The following is a 27,143-nucleotide window of genomic DNA, read 5'->3' on the forward strand; positions in this document are numbered from 1 at the left end:
TACTGCCAGGGTTCAGCATCAGCTCCATTATGGGTACTGCTCTCCTAAGTGCTCATCAAGACGAGTCGGGTGACTAAAACAGCGTGTGCCTATGTTGCACCAAACCCTAGATCCACTAGGTACTGCCAGGGTTCAGCATCAGCTCTATCATGGGTATGGCTCTCCGAAGTGCTCATCAAGACGAGTCGGATGACTAAAACAGCCTGTGCCTATGTTGCACCAAACCTTAGATCCATTAGGTACTGCCAGGGTCCAGCATCAGCTCTATCTTGGGTACTGCTCTTCCAAGTGCTCATCAAGACGAGTCGGATGACTAAAACAGCGTGTGCCTATGTTGCACCAAACCTTAGTTCCGCTAGGTACTGCCAGGGTTCAGCATCAGCTACATTATGAGTACTGCTCTCCTAAGTGCTCATCAAGACGAGTCGGGTGACTAAAACAGCGTGTGCCTATATTGCACCAAACCTTAGATCCACTAGGTACTGCCAGGGTTCAGCATCAGCTCTATCATGGGTACTGCTCTCCTAAGTGCTCATCAAGACGAGTCGGATGACTAAAACAGCGTGTGCCTACGTTGCACCAAACCTTAGTTCCGCTAGGTACTGCCAGGGTTCAGCATCAGCTCCATTATGGGTACTGCTCTCATAAGTGCTCATCAAGACGAGTCGGATGACTAAAACAGCGTGTGCCTATGTTGCACCAAACCTTAGATCCATTAGGTACTGCCAGGGTTCAGCATCAGCTCTATCATGGGTACTGCTCTCCTAAGTGCTCATCAAGACGAGTCGGATGACTAAAACAGCGTGTGCCTATGTTGCACCAAACCTTAGATCCATTAGGTACTGCCAGGGTTCAGCATCAGCTCTATCATGGGTACTGCACTCCTAAGTGCTCATCAAGACGAGTCGGATGACTAAAACAGCGTGTGCCTATGTTGCACCAAACCTTAGTTCCGCTAGGTACTGCCAGGGTTCAGCATCAGCTCCATTATGGGTACTGCTCTCCTAAGTGCTCATCAAGACGAGTCAGGTGACTAAAACAGCGTGTGCCTATGTTGCACCAAACCTTAGATCCACTAGGTAGTTCCAGGGTTCAGCATCAGCTCTATCATGGGTACTGCTCTCCTAAGTGCTCATCAAGACGAGTCGGGTGACTAAAACAGCGTGTGCCTATGTTGCACCAAACCTTAGATCCACTAGGTACTGCCAGGGTTCAGCATCAGCTCTATCATGGGTACTGCACTCCTAAGTGCTCATCAAGACGAGTCGGATGACTAAAACAGCGTGTGCCTATGTTGCACCAAACCTTAGTTCCGCTAGGTACTGCCAGGGTTCAGCATCAGCTCCATTATGGGTACTGCTCTCCTAAGTGCTCATCAAGACGAATCGGATGACTAAAACAGCGTGTGCCTATGTTGCACCAAACCTTAGTTCCGCGAGGTACTGCCAGGGTTCAGCATCAGCTCCATTATGGGTACTGCTCTCCTAAGTGCTCATCAAGACGAGTCGGATGACTAAAACAGCGTGTGCCTATGTTGCACCAAACCTTAGTTCCGCTAGGTACTGCCAGGGTTCAGCATCAGCTCTATCATGGGTACTGCTCTCCTAAGTGCTCATCAAGACGAGTCGGGTGACTAAAACAGCGTGTGCCTATGTTGCACCAAACCTTAGATCCACTAGGTACTGCCAGGGTTCAGCATCAGCTCTATCATGGGTACTGCTCTCCTAAGTGCTCATCAAGACGAGTCGGGTGACTAAAACAGCGTGTGCCTATGTTGCACCAAACCTTAGATCCACTAGGTACTGCCAGGGTTCAGCATCAGCTCTATCATGGGTACCGCTCTCCTAAGTGCTCATCAAGACGAGTCGGGTGACTAAAACAGCGTGTGCCTATATTGCACCAAACCTTAGATCCACTAGGTACTGCCAGGGTTCAGCATCAGCTCTATCATGGGTACTGCTCTCCTAAGTGCTCATCAAGACGAGTCGGATGACTAAAACAGCGTGTGCCTATGTTGCACCAAACCTTAGTTCCGCTAGGTACTGCCAGGGTTCAGCATCAGCTCCATTATGGGTACTGCTCTCCTAAGTGCTCATCAAGACGAATCGGATGACTAAAACAGCGTGTGCCTACGTTGCACCAAACCTTAGTTCCGCTAGGTACTGCCAGGGTTCAGCATCAGCTCCATTATGGGTACTGCTCTCATAAGTGCTCATCAGGACGAGTCGGATGACTAAAACAGCGTGTGCCTATGTTGCACCAAACCTTAGATCCATTAGGTACTGCCAGGGTTCAGCATCAGCTCTATCATGGGTATGGCTCTCCGAAGTGCTCATCAAGACGAGTCGGATGACTAAAACAGCCTGTGCCTATGTTGCACCAAACCTTAGATCCATTAGGTACTGCCAGGGTTCAGCATCAGCTCTATCATGGGTATGGCTCTCCGAAGTGCTCATCAAGACGAGTCGGATGACTAAAACAGCCTGTGCCTATGTTGCACCAAACCTTAGATCCATTAGGTACTGCCAGGGTTCAGCATCAGCTCTATCATGGGTACGGCTCTCCGAAGTGCTCATCAAGACGATTTAAATGACCAAAACCGCGTATGTCTGTGTTGCACCAAACCAGAATTCTACTAGGTAGTAGGTAGGTACTGCTACTACTGCCAGGGTTCAGTCAGGGTCATTTTGCTCTCTCATTTTAAAATATCACGAATGTAATTTTATTAGACGTTAATCCAAATTGAGAGTAATTCGGATTAATTATTTGACTTTCATGCCCATTGAAGTTAATCCGAATTAAAGTTAATCCGAATTAACTTCAATGGCCATTAACGTCTCAAAAATTTAATCCGAATTAACTTTAATCCGAATTAACTTTAATGCAATTGGTTAATGGCGGAAGTAATGGTTAATAAAATTGATCAATGGTTAATTAAAATTAACAATTACGGCCAACACTGGTGGTAGGGCACAGGACAGCGGATGTCATTCCAGATCTAGAGCAGAGCCCAACTGGGGAGGTACCTCCACCTTACAGAAAACCGCAGCCAAATAACACTAGACTACGAATAGTGTTGTGTTCCTGTCGGTGAGTAAGGTTGCCAGAGCTCGAGGGAGAGGAGTGTTAGGGTCGGCAACGCGCATGTAACTCCTCTGGAGGCTACGGAGACTGCTTAATATCAGGCGGGCCGTATGCTTGTTTGCCACCGACGTAGTATTAAAAAAAATGTGGATGTATTTGTACCATTTGTATCCGAAATAAATGCTTTCATTTAATTTCATTTTCATTTTGTGGTTAAAGAAAATGTTTTGCGGACCCTGAATTGTCAAACGTCAACTTTTGACAATCAGAGTTCGCAAAATATATGGAGCTGTACAGCGCCATCTCGTTTACCTGTCAAATTCGAAGCACGAAATTGTCTTAGAGTTTACGCATCTTACTCAATCAATGTATCTTTGATTTTATATTAACTACAATAACTTATGGGAGAACCAACTTCTTTGTGTCACTCGTCGGTAACTTATAAGGCATTTTAATTTTTAGTATAAAGTGATAAATTTCTACTAAAAAAACTGTGTCACTATCGCGTTTTGTACACATAATAAATAATAAACAAAGAAAAAGGTCAAGAAAGAGTAGAACAAGTGAAAGAGTTTGTGTATCTGGGAACATTATTCACTAGGGACGGTAAACATGATAAAGATATTGAAAGGAGAGTGAGTGCTGGAAATCGCGTGAATGGAGCACTTAACGCTTTTATGAGCAGCCAGAAGGTGTCGCAAAAGGCACGTTTGGCTGTGCATAGAGGGGTGCTGGTGCCTACACTTATGTATGGTAGCGAAAGTTGGGTATGGCAGAAGAGGCATCAGAGCCAAGTGAATGCAGTGGAAATGAGAGCGTTGAGAAGTGTGTGTGGTGTGAGATTACAAGATAGAATTAGGAACAGTGTGATAAGGGAAAAGTGTGGACTGAGCGAAGATGTAGTGACAAAAATTGAGAAAGGTATGTTGAGATGGTTTGGACACGTGGAAAGAATGAGTGAAAGAAGGCTAACAAAGAGAGTGTATAAGGGAGAGGTAGAAACGGGAGTTGGAAGGGGCAGACCTCGGCGGACTTTCTCTGATCAGATCGGGGAAATCCTGAAGAAAGGCCAGGTCAAGAGCACCGTAAACCGGCGAGCGTGTATGAGGAATGTTATGAAAGTAAAGGAAGCGAAAGAGGTATGTCAGGATCGTAGCAAGTGGAAATGCGTGGTCTCTGCCTACCCCTCCGGGAAATAGGCGTGATTATACGTATGTATGTATGTAATAAATAATAAATAAATTTTATAGGACATTCTTACACAGATTGACTAAGTCCCACGGTAAGCCCAAGGAGGCTTGTGTTATGGGTACTCAGACAACGATATATATAATATATAAATACTTAAATACATAGAAAGCACCCATGACTCAGGAACAAATATCTGTGCTCATCACACAAAATAAATGCCCTTACCGGGATTCGGACCCAGGACCATCGGCTTCACAGGCAGGGTCACTACACTCACTACCCACTAGGCCAGACCGGTCGTCACACATAATTAATGTCATTAACGGGTCTTACGCGATTAAATTAAATTAAATTACACGCGTTATAATCCGTTTACATACATAGTTTAAATTCATGAGCATTATCGCCGACAATATTATATTTCACTTTCAATTATATGTGACCTGCTCTACTTTTGACAGTATTTGCGTGTTAAATTGCGTCATGTCACAATGTAAACACCACTACGTCTAGTCAAAGATAGATATAACTCCGTAATAGATGGATACAGTCTAAGGAAAAAACGTGCCTCGAAAATCAAGAAAATTTGATTCTCGTTCAGAGGGCGCTACTAGTTTTGGCCAATTGTCGTATAGATGGCGTTGACGGTTTCGTTTGTTATTTAACAATTTTAACGCATATCAGTGAAAGAACATGGGTCAAAATCATAAAAATAATTAATGCAAATAAAAAAATCATTTATCTATATTTAAATACATTTTATCGTATTTTTATAAATCTTCATTTTTAGTTTTAAAGTGTGTCGACAGATGGCAGTGAATTTACTGGGGTTACAAAATTTACTATGACAGTACCGCTCTAGTATAAGTTACTCTATGGTCTAGTTATACCTTCAGTTTTAGATTAATAGCTGACTAGCTTTTGCCCACTATTGTCTGAGTGTAATGATGATGATTATTGATATAAACTACCCTATGTCCTTCCTCGGGCCTCAAACCACCCCCAAACCATTTCATCTAAATCGGTTTAGCTATTTAACTGTGAAGAGGTAACAGACAGACAGATACATTCGTATTTATAATACTAGCTTCTGCCCTGACATCTAGTTTCGATTTCGGTTTCGTCAAAACCACATGCATTGCAATACAATTGTTTGTTTTTATAGTATGAATCTTCTCAAATGATTTTTACGTCTAAGACATGAAACGGAGATGGAAAGGATGAGTATAGTTTAATCTGTTTAACAAAAAAAAACAATTGCTTTTTCACCTCAGCAGCTCGAACAAGCCTACTTTCGTCACTCCCTGGAGTGAGGAAAGTGCGACTTTCCTCACTCCAGGGAGTGAAACAATGTAGCTTTTTAATTTAGTGAAAGGCCATGAACTTCATACTTTTATTACATGTTTTTACGGTACGGTACGGTGCGGTGCGGTCCGGTCCGGTCCGTAAAAAAAATTATGTGTGCAACACGAGAGAAAAGTTATTTTACATCTCGTGTTTTTGAGTCCCTCGCTACGCTCAAGATTCTACCTTAGAATCTTTCGCTTTCTCGGGACTCAAAATAAACACTCGCAAGAAAAAACAACTTTCCTCTCTTGTTGCACAAATAACTATTGTTTAACAGTTTAGGGTCTTAGGCGTAAACATGTTATCTCTGTGTTTCAAACACATGTGTTAGTTGAGAGTAGATAGATAAAATTGCAATACCCTTACAGGGTGTCATGTTGTGATACATTATCGATTAAGAAAATCTGTAATACCAACGTGAAAACCATAAATATATTATATTATATCTTTTGAGAAGATTCATACTACATACATAGTTGACGACCGGTCTGGCCTAGTGGGTAGTGACCCTGCCTGTGAAGCCGATGGTCCTGGGTTCGAATCCCGGTAAGGGCATCTATTTGTGTGATGAGCACAGATATTTGTTCCTGAGTCATGGGTGTTTTCTATGTATTTAAGTATTTATATATTATATATATCGTTGTCTGAGTACCCATAACACAAGCCTCCTTGGGCTTACCGTGGGACTTAGTCAATCTGTGTAAGAATGTCCTATAATATTTATATTTATATTTATTATATTTATTTATATTTATATAAAGTATCAACTACAATAGGTATAAACGAATTACTGTCAAAACAGTTATTTTTATGATACATATGCGAAAAATAAACAATTTCAGACTAGGTAATTGGTGTTCTACACGTTTTACGACTTGCTAAATTGCAATTTGGGTAGTTATGCAATTTTATTATGTGTTAATATTCTGTTTAGGGGTCATCGTCACTATAAACCACGGGGAAGGACACGCCGCGTATGCGAACCGGTACCGATTTGGAAGACAGGTGAAAATGCATGAGTAATAAAACAAACAGCCACCGTCCCTTGTAACATGGCAAACCTGCATAGTGCAGCCACGAGCACTGGCCGGTTGTAAAAATAAAAAAAACGGCCAAGTGCGAGTCGGACTCGCGCACCGAGGGTTCCGTACTTTTTAGTATTTGTTGTTATAGCGGCAACAGAAATAAATCATCTGTGAAAATGTCAACTGCCTAGCTATCACGGTTCATGAGATAGAGCCTGGTGACAGACAGACAGACAGACGGACAGACGGCCAGACGGATAGACGGACAGCGGAGTCTTAGTAATAGGGTCCCGTTTTTACCCTTTGGGTACGGAACCTTAGAAAACTAAGCGATTCGCCCGTCTTTTGTTTTTTCTCATCAATTTTCTCTCGGAATTTAGTTGCAAATAGCACTACTTATATTTATTTAATGTGACTCAATGCTTATTGATTTGTGTTGATTCGGGGCAGAGGTGTAGGGTTGGAGACGGCGTAGCTTTATTTGACGTTCATAAGCGCATTGTAATATGCTTGAATATTAAACTATCTTTATCTTTGAAGCGCTTACCTTGTAACAAATATTGTATAAAGAAACTCACATACATACATACATACATACAAACATGAACGCTGAAAACATTACACTCTCTTTTTTGGGCAGTCGTGTAATAACAAGATGCCTTTACGCAGCGTACTACGTAGGCGAACAACACGCGAACGCGAAGCGGCGCGGCGCGGCGCGGCGCGGGGTGAATCAATCCTTTGATACCTACAGAAGTGTCCTACGTGGGCGATATCGTTGCGAACGCGAACGCCGTGGGCCCGCCGCGCCGCGCCGCGCCGCAGTGTTCGCCTACGTAAAACGCAGCGTAGTCGCACCTCACGCACAAGCGAGAAATGTGCACACCAAGCTAACGAGCTCCCGCACACCGAAAGAGACAAGCTCATGTTTAACAACGAGTATGACAAAGATGAATGGAATGCGATAATTAATCAAAAAATATGTATCGTATCGTAGGTATAGAAATTATATATATATATTTATGTTTCGGTCGGACACTAAGTAGGTATCATTCTTGCTTGCTTTGCACATCGCGTGAATTGTATAGCATCAGCGTAAAGTACGTAAGTATTAAATCGCAATCAACAATTGGGGCATTTTCTATGAAAAGGCACCTTATTGTCGATAGCGCTTACGCCGCAAAGCGTCGCGCGGCATTGTATTTATATCGGAGCATCGTTAATAATGGCGTAAGCGCCATCGACAATAAGATGCCTTTTTATAGAAAATACCACAATTAACATGTATTTTACGAATTAGTAATTCAAATAGGGCATTGAGTTCGAGGTGTGTTGCTACGGCAGCACTGACGTCAACAATACATTACACTATCGCTGACCAATCGGTTACTGTCGCCGTTGCAAAATACGCAATTTTATTGATTAAATTCATCCAACGGAGAATTAGAAAGAAAATACCTAAGTAAGTTGTAGTCAAGGGGCGTTTTCAGAAAAAATGGTACCATTTACTTTTTTTCAAAAAACCATCAACTTTTGGGTTATTTAGACCCAGAATCACGAGTAGGTACAATTGAATGAGACACAGAAAAAAGTGTCCCCAGTTTTTCATACAAATTTTGGGTGTCAGACTGTCAGTTTTGTAACGGTCCATACAAAATGTAGGTATGTGAAAATTCGACACAAAACTGAAATTTTTGAGGGAAATATTTTTTTTGAATCGATATTTCTCGGGATTCTAAGTAGAAATAACCCAAAGTTTACGGATTTTCGAAATGGTACACTTTTAAGTGAAAATGCCCCAAAATCTTTACTTTCGATACAATATTTATTATTTGTGCCATTTTCAACCAAAAGGGTACTTATTGTCGCTTGTCAGTAAGGCGCTATTTCCATATAGCTTCAATTAGAAATCAACCTTATCGACAACCGACAATGTGGTACCTTTTGATTGAAAACGTCACATTTATTCAAGTGACAAACCATAATAATATAGTTTTACCTAATTACTAGTCAATCCCGCTGCAGAAATTTACCACGAGAAGGATTAAGATTGGAAAGTGTATTTTCGTAAGGTACCCTTCCGTTATGAAGTGCCTGAACTCAATTTCAGCACTTCATTCGTTAAAATGGAGTCAGTACATGCCACGCTACGGTGGAACACACGTCACTAACACATTTACCTACAAACCTACATAAACAGACTGCTAAATGCTAAAATTAGTCGGACAAAAAAACTGCAAGCGAGGTGTCACCTAAACGATCGTACAAAACAAACCATTCAAAGTAAATAACTGGGTCTACGCGAAAAACGAATACCGTAATTTCGTCATCTGTCTGTCTATCGCACGATGGGAGTAAGACATTATTACGTAATTCAGATATTCGTTTTTCGCGGTACGGGGCTCATCAATGACTAAATATGTCGAAACCTTATAATTTATTTAATGTAATCATTTCATGACATTTCAATTTTGTTTAATATATATTTATAATTCAATTCAATGAAAACATGCTTAAAATAGTTCACTTAATAGAAACGTATTGACTTGCATATGCCTTTTAAATGTATTATTGGTTTTATATAGGTAATTGTAATAATAATTGTATTGTTCTTCTAATTGTAAATAATTTTTGAATATGACGATGTACAATTACTACAAATAAAATATATTCTATTCTATTCTATTCTATTCTATTCATCCATTAATTACGTCACACGTTTAGGGGGAGGGAGGGGGTCAACAAAATGTGACATGTTGTGACAAGGGGGAGGGGGGAGTCACAAACTTTGTGACGTCACATTAACTACATCTGTAACCGAAAATGGTTTTAATTTTTTTATTCACTTAACAGTTAAATAACTAGTTTTTGCAATGATAATCGTTTTTAGGGTTCCGTACCCAAAGGGTAAAATAAAAACGGGACCCCATCCATTACTAAGACTTCGCTGTCTGTCTGTCTGTATGTCTGTCTGTTTGTCTGTCCGTCTGTCCGTCTGTCACCGGGCTGTATCTCATGTAGAAATTTTCACAAATGATATATTTCTGTTGCCGCTATAACAACAAATACTAAAAATAGAATAAAATAAATATTAAAGTGGGGCTCCCATACAACAAACGTGATTTTTCTGCCGTTTTGGCGTAATGGTACGGAACGAGTATGACAAAGGTGAATGGAATGCGAAAATTAATTAAAAATAACAGTATTCTTCGTAGGTAGGTAGGATTCTTCGGACGGCTAAGGAAGGGAATGCGCTCCCGCCATCTGTATTCCCTGATCAATATGAGAGTGAATAGGCTGTTACTGAACCGGTGAGCTCCATCTTAGGCCCTGTCTTCACTTTCCATCAGGTGTGACTAGGGCCAATCGCCGATCAGTTTATAACAAAAAATAAAATAAAAAGGTATAGAAATAAATATGGAAGTATTTTTGTGCTCCTTATGTATGAGTATAACCTATCTATTATAGTTATATAATATCATTGGTTACTTATAATGACCAATTCTGAATAAGAATTGATAAAATTATCTATTCTGATAAAGTTAATGTCCCAATGGATACTTCCGTTCCGGAACGCCACGTTTAGTATGTAATGACTTTGTTTGTGAGTGTGGCACACTGGAATTTTGTTTTTTAAGTTAGATTTTTTTCTTTCTCTCGTTAACCCGGCAATTTTGCCACGGCTCATTGGAGCCTGGGGTCCACTTTGACAACTAATCCCAAGAATTGACGTAGGCACTAAGTTTTTACGAAAGCGACTGCCATTTGACCTACGAAAATTCAATTTAATCGCTGAATATGTGAAGAGTAACGCAATTTAGGTTAACATTGCCCTAAAGAAAATAAATAAACTTTATATGCAATTTAAATGCTCTCATGAACAAGTGTAATTGTAAAAATATGGTAAACATTTACACCTAATCACAGCGCAATAATCAACAAAATGCACCCACTAACCCGAGGTTAACCGGTTAAACCTGGAGTTACCATGGTTACCACTACAATTTGACACTGGGTTAACGGTTTAACCGGTTAACCCCGGGTTAATGGGAGGTGCAAGTGGCGCTAAGTATTTTTCCCCTCACTAGCTCGGAAAGTTGTCGTTTATCCTTCAATACAAGCGGGGAAAAACGCGTTTTATCCACTAGTGGGGAAAGTAATTTGACCTTGGATGGAGCGTGTTTAAGTAGCTTGACAGATAACAAAACGTAAAACGCTCATGATAATGGTTCGTTCGATATTAATTATCATTAAATAAATGGTTTGAGAATCTAATAAAAAATACCAAATTTAGCTTTATGTAATGATTTTAAGTCATAAACCTTAAAATTCCATGAAACGTTTGTTTTTTTATAATGATGTTAAATATAATTCTAAACGCACAAGTTGAGTCGATGCAATTTCAAAACGCATCGTTGACATTTCATACATCAGAAATGTCAACATTGTCAACAAATTTTTTACTTTAAACCTTTTCTCACCGACTCGCGTAAAAATACACAACTTGCAGAGTTTTCTGTTATAATATCGTAAAGAAATGAGTGATTCCAGTGATGAAGATGATCTAACGCCTGTGGATGTTGCACTTTCCTCGCTATAGTGAGGTGAAAAGTTTTGTGTTACACACGGGCGCAAATGTATTTTACTTCTCGTGTGTTGAAACACTCGCTACGCTCAGGATTCTATATTAGAACCACTCGCTTCGCTCGTGGTTCACCTATAGAATCCTTTCGCTTGCTCGTGTTTCAATTCTACACTCGCGGGTAAAATACAACTTTGCACCCTTGTATAACAAATAACTATTTTTTATTAGGTAGGTAGGTACTCGTAATAAAACTTAATCTTGTGCAGACAGAATTGCTTGGGTTGTTGTACTTAAAGCATACAAATAACACAATAAGTAATTACTTCATAAATAAACGCAATTGATGTAAAATTGTAAACAGATACCTATTCTCGTAAGATTTATACAATAGTTATTTGTGCAACAAGAGAGGAAAGTTGGTTTTTCTTGCGAGTGTTTATTTTGAGTCCTGAGAAAGCGAAAGATTCTATTAATAAATCTCTAAGTTCGAATCTTGAGCGTAGCGAGGGACTCAAAAACACGAGATGTAAAATAACTTTGCTCTCGTGTTGCACACATAAAGTTTCACCTCAGTAGCGAGAACATATTAAAGGTTAAAATGTATTTCGAATTATACAGAATAATACAGACTATTAACAAGCTAAAAGCTAAAACAATTAAAAAGCTACTTTGTTTCACTCCCTGGAGTGAGGAAAGTCGCACTTTCCTCACTCCAGGGAGTGACGAAAGTAGGCTTGTTCGAGCTGCTGAGGTGAAAAGAATTGTTTCAAAGGCACGAGTTTTAAGGATTTGCCACACTGGATGCGTTCTGCGGTCAGCGGTCAGGTCAAACCCGCATTATGTATGAACAACATTGACAGCAACCTTTGAAGTTGAAGTTTGACCTGACTGACCGCTGCCCGCAGAACGCATCCAGTGTGGCAAATCCTTTAGGGTTCCATTGTTAAAATGGTACACGGTAGTTTCGTCTCGCTGATCGTCCACGCGTACAAAACTATAAAGTGTGTAAGAAATGTGGAATAAAGGGGAGCCAAGAGAACAAGGCCCCCTGGTGTCTTTAGTTGGTGTATTTCGCAAGCCTCGTAATTCAAAATGTTTATGATTTTCAAGATTATCGATTTACACCGTTTTCGAGTTATGATCGAAAAACTGCTCCCTCCCTACTCATACTCATTTATTCATAAAATATTACATGTCAAACATCAGAAAATAAATTATTATCATCACATAATTGAGAATGAAAACAAATTATGTCTAGAATTAAAGTTACAATAAATCATTACGTTCATTAGATTAAAAATACATTATAAATAATTATGTCAAGATTAAAATATCATGTCATGTTAGTAGTTAGTTCATAGGTTATTACGGGTATGTCGAATAATTGCATTACAGTTTTTTTTTTAATACTTTTTAAGTTATTACATATTCGTTCGTACTGTCAAAGATAGTTATAACTCCGTAATAGATGGATACAGTCTAAGAAAAAAACGTGCCTCGAAAATCAAGAAAATTTGATTCTCGTTCAGAGGGCGCTACTAGCTTTGGCCTACTGTCGTATAGATACTTTGACGGTATCGTTTGTTATTTAATAATTTTAACGCATATCAGTGATAGAACATGGGTCAAAATCATAAAAATAATTAATGCAAATAAAAAAAATCATTTATCCATATTTAAATACATTTTATCGTATTTTTATAAATCTTCATTTTTAGTTTTAAAGTGTGTCGATAGATGGCAGTGAATTTTCTGTGGTTACAAAATTTACTATGACAGTACCGCTCCGAATACCGGTAAGTTACTCTATGGTACTGTCTAATATTTTGATGTCATTAGGCAGCGCTTAATGAAAGGAAGCAAGTACCTAGGTAATGTGGATATGTACTATAACTAGTATAATCTCATTCTTATTATGTTTTACTACCTATGTTATTTACTACTTCACCGTAATGCGCAAGAACAGAACACCTTATTTTGTGTGCCAGTGCCATCAAATATAAAACGCTATCAATATCAACAGACAATGACGACGAAATTGTCTACCTTGTACTGTACAGATACAAATGCGAATTTTCTGAAGATTTGCAGGTATATAGCGCTGCGTCTTACGTAAACGAACAAATCGTGAACGCGAAGCGAAGCGGCGCGGCGGGCCCACGACGACGGGCGTTCGCGCTCGCAACGAGATCGCCCAAGTAGGACACTTCTATAGGTATCAAATTATTGATTTACCCCGCGCCGCATCGCTTCGCTTTCGCGTGTTGTTCGCCTACGTAGTACTCTGCGTAAGACCAAGAAAAGTCTGCAACGATTTTGATAGCACACGCAGTGAATATTTTCGGAAATAATCGCCTCGAAAGAAACAAAATGTATGTAAGGATTTTTTGTCTCGTTTCAACCCTATGATGTGGGATGTCGTTGGATAGGTCTTTCAAAATAAATAGGGGTCTTCAAACAACATTTTTTGATAAAGTGAATCATTTCGGAAATAATTATTTAGAAAGAAAAAAAAGGGTTTTTCCTTCTAACTTTTGAACCATTCATCCAAAAATTATGAAAAAAATCACAAAAATAGTGATTAATAAACACATTCGAAAGTAGTTAAAACAATCGTGATTAGTTAAGCCGTTTTTGAGTTATCGATAAAAGTATTTCCTTCTTATTTCTTTTAAAAGCCTGGCAACCCTTATTTGTGACCGGATATTTGCAGGCAACCCTATACCATTGTATTCGCAATAAAATTACCATTATTTTGATATATAATTCAAGCGTCAGACAGATGGGTGCAATTATCGATTTTAACTCACCTGTTTAAACACGGCAACCTCATAAAAGTGACCGGAAAAACATAGGCAACCTAATTTATTCATGTTGTAGAAGTTGTATACTTTCCATTGGAACTTATTCCGTTCGTCAGACAAATCGGTAAAATTTGAAGAAAAAAAATTATTTTCAAAAATTTATTAAAAATAGCCTTGACCATATTTCTTTAGGCAACCTTACTTATTTATGTTCAGGAACATATTTTCTTTCATAAAATATAAGTTTCATCCGTCAGACATATGGGTGAAGGTCGACCATATATAACGTATCTCCTACTAATAAGTCAATAGACATTATGTTGTGTAAACACAGTTTGTTATTTGCAAAAAATACATTGCACGAGTCTGCCAATTTATGCTAATAATTATTTAAGAGTCCCCGGCAAGCTCGGTTCTCCATACAAACGTAGATACGCTCTCATTTTAAAACGACTAGCTAGATTGCTTTGAAACTTTTCACTTACAATAGGATAAGGTATATCTAGGTCTGTAATTAGTTTATGTAGCTTCAGATACCATAGTTAAAAAAATACAGCCAATTTAAGTTCTACACACAAAACTTGTTTTTGCTCTATTGCGTTTGTTTTATAAGCTGAAGCTATATAAACTAATTACAGGACTAGATATACCTCATGTATGTGCAGTTTCATTGCAATCCGACACGTAGTTTTTAAATGAGAACGAAACTCCGTTTGTATGGGAAGCTGAAATGGGGCCGAGCTTGCCGGGGACTGTTAGTGTTGTTTGATTTACGAGGTACCAAACAAGCTTATTAACTATATTGTTCGAACAGTCAATATACTAAGTACATACAGACTACAGAGTGAGCAATATTTGCTGGTACCTCATTTAATAAAAATGAGGTAACGTCAACGCGGCTAAATCCGTCTGCGGAAAAGCGCCATCGACAATAAGGTCCCTTTTTTTGTTTTTAATTTATTGAGAAACAAACAGTCTTAAAATAAACATGAGCAACTTAGCTAATAGCTACAAATTGATTTTTAGGGTTCCGTACCCAAAGGGTAAAAACGGGACCCTATTACTAAGACTCCGCTGTCCGTCTGTCTGTCCGTCTGTCACCAGGCTGTCTCATGAACCGTGATAGCTAGACAGTTGAAATTTTCACAGATGGTGTATTTCTGTTGCCGCTATAACAACAAATACTAAAAACAAAATAAAATTAATATTTAAGGGGGGCTCCCATACAACAAACGTGATTTTTTTGCCGTTTTTTGCGTAATGGTACGGAACCCTTCGTGCGCGAGTCCGACTCGCATTTGGCCGGTTTTTTATTTATAGACCTATAGTTTCCTAATTCACATATCGAGGTACAATTAAAAAGTAATGATAAATAGTGCAAACTTGTAGTACCTAGTAATTGTACATAATCATACATTTATATACTAATAACAATAGTATATAAATGTATAAAAAAGAGAAAAGACTTATACTTATACTTCTTTACTTACTTAGACTTATATATACTTAAATTACTGAAATACTTGCTTGCAACATTTCACCCTTATTTTAATAAAGAATATAAAGTTCTTTTAAACAAGCCTAATGAACTGCTAGACAAATCTGCGTCCATACATTTTTCATTGTACTGCCTACACCAAGGGCCTGACACTCTTTGATAGAGAAAGATAATCTTATTGCGATTCCCATAAGAGGAAAGAGAAAATAGTGCCATGCTTTGTCCTTATCACAGACGGGGTTTTTTTTCATGGTCGGGTTATGGCACCATAGGTAGGAGGCGATGGCGAAATACCGAAATTTATAAGAGTGAAAGAGTAAAAGGATTATGCTTAACATGCCAATACATGAATATGTCTTTCTCTTACCCCTGGTGGCTCGGTTTTATGTCTATAACTACTATACTATGTCTATGGCCTACACGCTTTTATAGAAAATACCACATATGGTGCCAGATAATTAAAAAAAAACTATCACAGCAGGGTTATCGAATTCCGAGAACCCGACTACCCGTTTTTTTCTAACTCAGTCCTAATCTATTTGGTTCGTCCCTCCTTAGTGGAAGCATGCGGAGATTTAGTTTTTTTTTATTTGCTGTTTGCCGAAAATAATTTATCGATTTCTAACGCCAAACAAAACAAAGCTCGTTTGTGATAATTGTGATAAAATATTAAGGTCCCTTACGCACTAACGGTTGGCCGGTAAGGCGGTTCGTTTGAGCGGACAGCCGCCTGACGCGGTTGTTATAGCGGCTGGCCGCTATGGCGGCCAACCCCGACAAAACCGCGTAAAGCGGCTGGACCGCTCGGCGTCTTTGGTCAAGTTTGGTCCATTAACAAAATAGACGCCGTCGAGTTAGCTCGTGTTATATATTTGTACTACCTAAAACAACGAAAGAAAAAAAAAGATTTACAGTACAAACCTTGGTTTGTAATGAAGTAATATGCTATTAGTAGTATGCTATTTTTGACATTTGTATAACTATATTTTATTTTTTAATGTGCGATTTTGATATTTGATTTAGGGTGTTGTGTATTTTTAATTCTATTTGTATTGTAATTTTTGACATGTGTTTTTGACATTAAAGATTGATTGATTGATGCTCCTGGGACCCGTATCCTTTTGTGGCGGACATGGACATCCCCACTTTCTCTCGCTAACGGTACGATAAGTCTCTCACGCAACTGAACTCTAAAACTACGGTAAATTACACAATAAAATAAACAATACCCCTTTTACTCAAGACAGAGTCGACAGAGATGGGGACCCTAATAAACTAATACAATAATAACGTTACAGGAACTTTAAACTTAAAACAATAAAATAAACATAATGCAACTTTATGGTGTCAGTTGGGTCCGACTTACGAAACAATTTTTTTGCTTTACTATAAAAAATACCGGCGGCTCGCCGCACACTGAATCGCCAGTGCATATAAACAAGTTGGCGGCCAGCCGCGAAGCGGGCCGCAGCTCTTCATTCAAGGTTGAAATTTTGTAGCGGTCAAGTGCGTATGATCACAACCGGTTGCATATTAAACTGGAAAAGCGGCTGGCCGCGCGGCTAGCCGCCCCCGCGGTAAACCGCTAGTGCGTAACGGCCCTAACGGTTTCGAAAAACATGTTAAAACAAATGAATAAACATTTCATACATTTTTTTAAAAATAAAGTAAAGAACGCCTGCATACTAGCTTCCTTCCTTCTTTTAATCCTTATCAACTTCTTATGTATGTAGTAAAAGTAGTACTTACTTTTCTTCCGGAACCCTTCAGTGACTGTAAGTGAGAGATTTGTGAACTGGATATCCACAGAGGAGGGCATTTCAGCCCGGGGCGCCCTCTCACGCTCACCCCCCGTGTCCATATCGCCCATCCCTTTCAGCATTGTCGAAGCCGCCATTTTTGGTAACCACTTTGAGAATAAGTATCTATAGCATAGTCAGTCACTTAGAATGTTTGGTCAGGTCAAAAACGAATTTTCACTAAGCTATAGAAATTTAATATTTCTATATATAACGTCAAGCTGTTTTTATTTGTTATATAAACGCTCACTCAGTTCGCCAGTCAACTCGTATACTGGCAACTTTTTTTAAATTTGGGGTACATGTGAATCTCGAGCATATTGTTGTTTTGCGCGGCGGATCGGCGCAGCGTACGCGGGCCGGCGGCGGACAGCGACTGCGCTGCGCCGTGCGCGTGCGCGTGGGCGGATCGCTGATAATCTCATTACATTGAAACTTGAAACCGGACTAATGCGTAAATTTTACAATGGGTTCTTTATAATGCCAAAATTCGTGGTTTGTTTGGTAGCGTGTAGCGTCACTGCGTTACTCGCGTTTGCCGTGATGTGGCCAAGTGAAAGTAACCATCAGGAAAATACTATTTTTAAAATACTTTTTTAACAGTCTCGATCCGAACTGTCGAGATTGAACATTATTAGAGATGCGCTGAATAGTGGTTTTGGCCGAATACCGAATATTCGGCCCCTCTCGGCCGAAGCACCGAATATTCGGCATTTCATGCGAACATTTTGAGTTACAATTAAGTATTATGAAAACTGTTCGCCAACAAAGCACAACGTGTGCTAAGATACATTTTTTATTGAACAAAATTTATGAATGTAGTTAGGGTCATTCAAATCAGACCCATAATAAAAATAAAATATTTTGTGATCAACAAATTTTTAAAAAAGTCTTCGTATTTAACAACTTTTCAAGGATACATTTAATTTTTTTTATACCTACCTAGTTGTTGGTTATGTTTATTGGGTATGTTTTCTTTTTAGGCAGATGCAACAGATATTCGGTATTCGGCCGAATAGTAGGCACAATTCGGCCGAATACCGAATATTCAGCAAAGAGCCCGAATACCGAATAGTTGCCGAATATTCGTGGCATCACTAAACATTATCTTAGATCTATAAGAAAATAGTTATTTACGATACAAGTGCGAAAAAGAGGAAATTCGAAATGAGTGGCGTTAAATTAAAACACGATCGACGGGAGTGTTTTAAATCGACACGAGTTGCGAATTACCTATTCGCACGTGTATCGTACAACGTTTTACAGTACATATGGCAGTATAAATTTTTGACATAGTTACGAAATGTGCTAATTTACGCACTAGTGCAGAAAAGTAGCACCATATGTACTGTAAATAACTTTAAAATAAAAATCAAAAATCTGCTCGTCTTTTATTTAAATTAAAGCAAACGAACGGAAAAACGTACGTTTGTATGGAGAACCGAGCTTGCCGGGGACCCTTAAGACTTTCAGTTTTACTTACGCAGCGTACTACGTAGGCGAACAACACGCGAACGCGAAGCGAAGCGATGCGGCGCGGGGTGAATCAATCCTTTGATACCTATAGTAGTGTCTTACGTGGGCGATCTCGTTGCGAACGCGAACGCCGTGGGGCCGCCGCGCTACGTCGCTCCGCTTCGCTTCACGTTCTCGAGTTGTTCGCTTACGTTTATATCTACATTGAGCGTGCCAGTATCTATTACCGTATTCATTATAATAACTATCGTTACAGACGCCGACAGACAGCTGTATAGAAAAAAAATATGGCACATCTACCACGCTCAATATCTGTAGATAAAAACCGATCTTTACCCCGCACGGAACCCTAAAACACGTCATAACTGAACGCGTTATCAGAACTTGGGTATGGGCCAAAGATAGATATAACTCTGTAATAGATGAATACAGTCTAAGGAAAAAACGTGCCTCGAAAATCACGAAAATTTGATTCTCGATCAGATGGCGCCACTAGTTTTGGCCTACTCTCGTATAGAGGGCGTTGACCGTTTCGTTCGTTATTTATAATTTTAACGCATATCTGTTGAAGAACATGGGTCAAAATCATATAAAAATAATTAATGCAAATAAAAAAATCATTTATCCATATTTAAATACATTTCAACGTATTTTTATAAATCTTCATTTTTAGTTTTAAAGTATGTCGATAGATGTCAGTGAATTTACAGTGGTTACAAAATTTACTATGACAGTACCGCTCTATCTTATTATATCCTCTTTGGTATGGGCCTTGCGCATCATTAGAAGTAGCAATTATGTCACGGTAATTAGTCGCAAATCATAATTTATGTCATTACATCATTATGTATAAATCAAGGCGTCTTTACTGGAACATTTTTAATGTAAAGTACGTGACTTTTGTTCACGAATATTAAGTAGCCTTCAATCGACATTTTTCTTTATAGCTGGGGAGCCGGCGATGCTAAATGTGTAGTTACTCGAGCGTCGTAGAGACCTATTGTAATCGAAAGATTAGGTGATAAGAAGAAAAAAGGTTAAGAATATAAAAAAAAAAATCCAGCGAGCAGGAAAGCGCCTACAGATTTTTTTAAATTTCGGGGGGTTGGTGGAGGGTTAAAAAAATCGTTGAGTAGATTGTGGATTTGGTCGTTTTGGTCCAAGTTAATGCTATAATTTTTCTATAACTGAATATGACACTTATTTGTACGCATTTCCTTAATCTGACGACCACAATTTCGACACCCGATTTTCACATTAAAACCGTCAGATTAAGGAAATGCGTACAAATAATTGTAATATTTAGTAATAGCACAATTATAGCATTAATTTGGACTAAAATGACCAAATCCACAATCTGCTTATCGATTTGTTGAACCCCCCACCAACCAACTGCTTAACATAGACGGCTAAAACTGGTAAAGGTAGACTCCTCGGGGTAGCAAGATATAACTGTGACGCGCTCGAGTAACTACAAAAATCCCCTCTTGGGCTCCCCGACCATTACGGTAGAGCTCTGGTTTCCTAGGATAGCGGTGTCATGCATATGACATACATAAAAGCGGCCTTCGTCAGACACATACACAATAAATGCCTGCTAAGGCAGGCATAGTAGGTATTAGTCGGTAGGTAACCCTTAACGCACTTGCAATTGTATGTATATGTATTTATTTTTGCTTATTCATATATTTAATTATATATAAATATTTAGTGTACTCATAGTTATAAGGTATAATCATAGAGTAACTTATACTAGAGCGGTACTGTCATAGTAAATTTTGTAACCACAGTTAATTCACTGCCATCTGACACACTTTAAAACTAAAAATGAAGATTTATAAAAATACGATAAAATGTATTTAAATATGGATAAATGTTTTTATTTTTATTTGCATTATTTATTTTTATATGATTTTGACCCTTGTTCTTTCACTGGTAAATATGCGTTAAAATTATAAATAACAAACGAAACAGTCAACGCCCTCTATACGAGAGTAGGCCAAAACTGATCGAGAATCAAATTTTCGTGATTTTCGAGGCACGTTTTTTCTTTAGACTGTATCCATCTATTACGGAGTTATATCTATCTTTGCTTTGACGAAGATCATTTGTGAGTTTTTTATTGCTTTAAGGCAATGGGTTCCATGCAGACATTTGTGACGTTTTCAACCAAAAAGGTACCACATTGTCACTTGTATAATAAGGTTGATTTCTAATTGAAGCTATATGGAAATAGCGCCTTACTTGGCCTTACTGACAAGCGACAACAAGTACCCTTTTGGTTGAAAATGGCACATTGGATCCTCAAAACAAACCTGATCGACTGATACCATTCATAAAGAAAATGACTATACGGCTAAATATGGATGGAGAGACCATGGGGACAACGCCGTCCTCGAAACGTCGGATGTAAATTTAAAACTTATTTTACGCGATTAAGTCCCGTCGATGTGATAAAGTTTGAGTTAAAATCGTAAAAGTTTAAATCAGTGTCAGTGTGATGGACATTCAAGTAGGTAAATAAATAAAATAAAAAAAGGTACCTAACATTTATGTTTGGTACCTATTAGTTTTTGCTGTGAGTTTTTGTTTGGTCTTTGTTGAGAAAAATTGTTAAATAAAATTGTTAAGTAGATAATTCAAGCATGTTTTAAAATGAGAGCGTTAATTGTTAAATATAATTGTTAAGTAGATAATTTAAGCATGTTTTAAAATGAGAGCGTTACTTCGATTATATGGTAGCGGCTATTTGGTGGAGGGTTCGTGTTCGTGAGACCTAACATAATAATAAATATTTAAAAAAAGTTGTACCTAACCCAAACTTTGCATTAAGACGAAAGTGGAGGACGCCTTTTTATATAAGCGTAGTCCTCATTTTCCTCTCTGGATATTAACATTATTGAAAATATTTTGACATAATTTGTTGTACAGTCGCCATCAGATATATCGGGGCGGTCAAGGGGCTCACAATCATCTGAACACGCCTCTATTGTCAGGGCGTTAGAGTGCGTGTTCAGTGAACATCTCGGCCGCTCCGATATATCTGATGGCGACTGTACATCAACCCCAGCTATGCCCTACGTTTGGTTTTTTATTTATTTAATTATTATAAGAGTTAGGAGCATTTATAAATTTGTATGAAAACTCTTTTTCGCTCCTAATTTTTACAATAATCAATCGAAAAAAGTCAAACGTAGGGGCATATCTATGCCCCTACACACATCAAATTATGTTAAAATATTTTCCATAATGTCAATATCCAGAGAGGAAAATGGGGATACGTTTTCCATACAAACGAAGGCCGTCCCCCACGTCCCCTTTCCTCTTAATTGCATTAAAAGCTCCAAGATCGGAGGCACTCCGTATAAGGTTGTTACCAACGCTTGTATTCGTAAATAGGTACTTGCAACATTTCTGAAAAAACAGGTTTGGCCACAAGGTTTACACGTCTTTAAATTATGGACGTTCCAAATTTAATTTAAATAAAATGTCCTATAATTTCCGAGTGTAATGGCTGGGACATATGGACGGACGGACAGACGGACATAAATTATAAGGGTAAGGGTTAATTCCGTTGTTTTCATTTTGGCTTAGGAACCCTATAAATGGAAAATTGTGTATAACATACGCAACTAAACTCGTAAAGGTACCGTATTCGTTCTGTCGTACATGCGTCTGTATCCGGTGTGATTCGGCCTCTAAGGCCGTTCCCTGAGCCAGAAGGCGAAAAATCTTATATGATCATATTTTTCTAAGAGACGTTGATATTCGTAGACGTGAAAAAAATATATGTAGTTCTTAATTATATTATCTTTAATTTATAAGCTTCCGATACACGAATTATGACACTTCGCTCGATTCCAAAAATAACCTCTAACTAAGACTTTTAATCCAACTTTACTCGGTTATTTATATAAACAAAAAAAGAAGAAAAAAACAATCTTAACCCTTAAATGCATAATGATGTATATATGCATCGTAAAAAATATATGTTTTTTTAAATACTATGATTTTTTTCTTTATTTTTCCCTCAATCTATACAACATGACACATCTATTTCAATTTATTAAAAAGTTATACAAAAAATCATGCATTAAATAGTAATTTGACCGCTTTCGAATTTCGATATTGTAAGGTAACGTTTTTAAAATAAATAAAAATCGACAAAATTCGATCAAAATGGACACTAGGCGCGCATGATCTTTCCCGTTCTTTCTTGTGAAATGTGACAGTGATAGCGGCAAACCGATGGAACGGCCTTAATTAGTCAGTACTTTTTTTTTAGGTTAAAAAAATAAAATGCGTTTATTTTCAGACAACTCATAGGTCCATAGCATTGTTAGTAAGTTCTTAACTAAAAAATTAAAACTAAACTTATTAATACTAAATACTAAAAACTAAGATACTACAACTAAAATGAGTTAGTATTACTTAATAACAATAACAAAGGTCTAAGCTAAAAGCCCTGCGTAACAGAGCCGTGGCGCGCGGTTCACCGAGGCTCACGCACACTCGGAGCATGCAGCTCGTTGAACCTGCCGAGCACGGCACTGTCCTGCCTCCCGGCCACGACCTGCAGGAGACTGTTGGGGCTTCCCCTAACCCGTCTGATGAGCGACGCGACTTTATTGCGCATGAGCGCATAAAAGTCATCAGTGTGCGCGTCGGCAAACATGCCTGACGCGCTGCAGTATCGAGGAAGCCCCACCATCGCCCGGAACAGGTTATTGTACAATATGCGAAGGGTATTATACGCTTTTTGGGTATAGTTGGTCCACAGACTGCTGGTGTAGAGAGTTTGGCAGTATGCCTTAAAAAGCGTGACCTTGACCTCAAGTGTACAGCCAGCGAATCTGCGAACCAGCATGTTCCCTCTCACAGATAATGCCCTTCGCTCTCTTTCGATGTCTCCATCATCCTTTAACTCCTCGTTTACAATGTGCCCAAGGTATTTAAATTGCGAGACTCTCTGCAATGGCGTGCCATTGAGGTTTACTGGTGGAACGGCTGCTGGCGGTTTATTTTTGCCTTTAAATACCAAGAGCTCACTCTTTTTGGAGTTGTACCTTAACCCATGCTTTTCAGCATAGGTCTCACAAATAGATATTAATTTACGCAAACCCCCAACCGTGGGACCCAACAGCACCATGTCGTCTTAAGGTTAAGTATTATGATTTTTTTACTGAGTTCCAAACTTAATAACATTACTATTACCGCAACATAACCCTACTAAATAGTTATGCGGTACCATCTAGCTATTGTCCGTAGGTATTGTAGGTGCTTACCTACACAATATAAGGATAATATTATAATAAAAATAAATTACAAGGCAAAGGCAAAGTTCACTAATAAAACGTACGGTCGAGTCAAAAACGTTTACAATTTTGTATCTCGGTAAGTAAATATAATTTACAGTACATATGGTGCTACTTTATCGCACTAGTGCGAAAATTAGCACATTACGTAACTATGTCGATAATTTAAAGGGCCGCAATATGTACTGTAAAACGTTGCACGATACATGTGCGAATAGGTTATTCGCAACTCCTGTCGGTTTAAAACACTCCCTTCTGTAGTAATGTATGCTTGTAACAGAACGCAACTACAGACTGTTCATAATGACTTAATGCATATGGGAGTGGGAGTGACAACGAGCGTCGTTTCTAAGTACAGACGCTGTCAGATTATAATGAACTGTGTAACTATAGGATTAGCGATATGAGATCTCTCTCTTGTCTGGACGATCAATGGTGGTGCTTGTGTAAACTTAACATTAGAGGATTATTATAATAAACTCGGGTTCAAAAGAAGAAACGTTTTATTACTAAACGTTACACCTTCAGTCGTGTTTTAATTTATTTCCTATTTTTCGCACTTGTATCGTAATGTACTATTTTTGTGCACCATAAATTTAAAAATACGCAAATGTAATACAATTAGGTATAAAACTAGGTAACAAATTTTCGATAGCGGGAACTAAGTACTTACAACTTTGGGAACAAATCAAATTATTTTATTAAATATTTTTGATTTGTAATAATAATAAATAATAAATTCTTCATTTGGCAGGCAAGAAACCCAATTTTTACAATCTAATATAAAGGTGTACAAATAAACAAAAAAAATACAGTACAAAATACTAAAACTTACAACCTAAAACAATTAAATAAAACATTTACAAACTTATGCACTTTTGTGTTTCAAGTAGTCACTTTTTCTTTAATATATGACATCTATTACAGTTTATGTTCAAACATAATAAATTATGGAGCTAATAACTTAAGAGCAAGCTCGGCCGAATTCCACCTTCTCATACAAACGGAGTTTCGTTCTCATTTTAAAACTACGCGTTGGATTGTAATGAAACTTTGCACATACAATGACATGAGGTATATCTAGGTCTGTAATTAGTTTACATAGCTCCAGTTTATAAAACAAACGAAATATAGGAAAAACAAATTTTGTATGAAAAACTTAAATTCGCTGTATTTGCACTTAAACTATCGTGAGACATATTTCAAAATATTTATCAGTACGGTTTTTACTCACTATTATTTTTAGTCGCTTTTGGCGACATGTTTCGGATTCTTTGGGAATCCATCCTCAGGCACGAGTGTCCGCGGCGGTTGTACGTCGTGCACTGCCCGCGCCGCCCGCCTCGTCGCTCGTTGCGCACGCGCTGATGGGGCGGGGGCGGGGGGCGCATGTCGCCAAAAGAGACTAAAAATAATAGTGAGTAAAAACCGTACTGATAAATATTACGCTGTATTTTTTTAACTATGGTATCTGAAGCTACATAAACTAATTTTACAGACAAAGGTATACCTTATCCTATTGTAAGTACAAAGTTTCAGAGCAAACTGGCTACTCGTTTCAAAATGAGAGCGTAACTACGTGTGCATGGAGAACCGACCTAGCCGGGGACCCTAAAAAATTAACTTCCGAAAATATTCAATGCATTTTGTTGCTGATCACATCTGATGAATCATCGCGCACATGCACATATTCATTTTTGTAAAAAAAAACGCCCTTGCTAAAAAAACGCCCTTGACTCGATCTCTGGTATTCTCGATTTTCGTATTAGGGCAAAAATCGACGCTTTTGAGATGTGGTGTCGGCGAAGACTTACACATACCCTGGACGGCCATGACAACCAATTAGTCCATCCTAGAGGAGCTAAAAATCACCACACGGCTGTCTACAATATGTTAAGAACGCGCACTCTTTTTTGCACATATCATGCGGTCTAAGTTCTAAGAAGCGTGACCTAGAAAGGCAGATTATCTTGGGTCAAACGGATGGCAAGCGCGGGCGAGGAAAAGCACCCACGAGATGGTCTGATGGTGTGAAGAGGGTGGTTGGCGGCAACATGCAGTGGCTTATGACCGCACACTATGGAGACGGAGCATACATGGTCGCGATCCTCAGCAATGAGTGACCGAGGAAGAAGAAAAAACGCCCTTGCTAAAAAACGCCCTTGACTCGATCTCTGGTATTCTCGATTTTCGTATTAGGGCAAAAATCGACGCTTTTGAGATGTGGTGTCGGCGAAGACTTACACATACCCTGGACGGCCATGACAACCAATTAGTCCATCCTAGAGGAGCTAAAAATCACCACACGGCTGTCTACAATATGTCAAGAACGCGTACTCTTTTTTGGGCATATCATGCGGTCTAAGAAGCATGACCTATAAAGGCTGATTATCTTGGGTCAAACGGATGGCAAGCGCGGGCGAAGAAAAGCACCCACGAGATGGTCTGATGGTGTGAAGAGGATGGTTGGCGGCAACATGCAGTGCGTGACTCATGTGGCTTATGACCGCACACTACGGAGACGGAGCATACATGGTCACGATCCTCAGCAATGAGGGACCGAGGAAGAAGAAAAAACGCCCTTGCTAAAAAATGCCCTTGTCTGGGATCAACTTTAAACTAGTTTTATGTGTCAGTGTAAAAAAAAAAGATACACTACTGATAACCATAAATTGAATTAAGAAAACGGGTTTTTTTTTTAAATCGTACAGCTTTTTTAGATCCCAATACGATTTCCAAAAATTTTATTAGCAATCTTGAGAATTTTCTCTAGTGACTTCATCGATTGGAATCCTGATTTTTTGGCTTTCGCTCGATAGAAAAAAATCACGAATATAGGTCTAAAACGCACTTTAATGGTATACCAAATTGTACCACGCTAAATATGTAAATTGCTTCTAAAACTGCGCAGTTTTATTTTTAAGGGAACTCATAGTTTTTTTGTTGAAGCTTACAACTAATTAAATTTCTTAAACATATCTGCGGTCCCGAGCACAGACATCCGCCTTATCCTGCCTCC

General features: G+C 38.7%; 2 protein-coding genes and 1 long non-coding RNA gene across 3 annotated transcripts in view; 1 reads left to right on the forward strand and 2 right to left on the reverse strand.

The window, feature by feature from the left end:
* Positions 1 to 3,969, forward strand: part of LOC134745405 (uncharacterized) — a 190,424-nt gene extending 186,455 nt beyond the window's left edge. The window contains exon 2 of the long non-coding RNA XR_010128170.1: positions 3,655 to 3,969. This is a non-coding gene — a long non-coding RNA (uncharacterized LOC134745405). The remainder of the gene's footprint in view (positions 1 to 3,654) is intronic.
* LOC134745093 (ATP-binding cassette sub-family G member 4) overlaps positions 1 to 17,692 on the reverse strand; it is a 77,024-nt gene extending 59,332 nt beyond the window's left edge. The window contains exon 1 of the mRNA XM_063679042.1: positions 17,284 to 17,692. Within this exon, the coding sequence (XP_063535112.1) occupies positions 17,284 to 17,431 (148 nt within the window). The 5' untranslated portion in view covers positions 17,432 to 17,692. The remainder of the gene's footprint in view (positions 1 to 17,283) is intronic.
* The window catches only part of LOC134745124 (magnetosome-associated protein MamJ-like), a 298,423-nt gene that overhangs the window by 61,015 nt on the left and 210,265 nt on the right, over positions 1 to 27,143 (reverse strand). The window lies entirely within an intron of this gene.

The sequence above is a fragment of the Cydia strobilella genome, chromosome 1, assembly GCF_947568885.1.
Source record: "Cydia strobilella chromosome 1, ilCydStro3.1, whole genome shotgun sequence".
Taxonomy (NCBI): domain Eukaryota; kingdom Metazoa; phylum Arthropoda; class Insecta; order Lepidoptera; family Tortricidae; genus Cydia; species Cydia strobilella.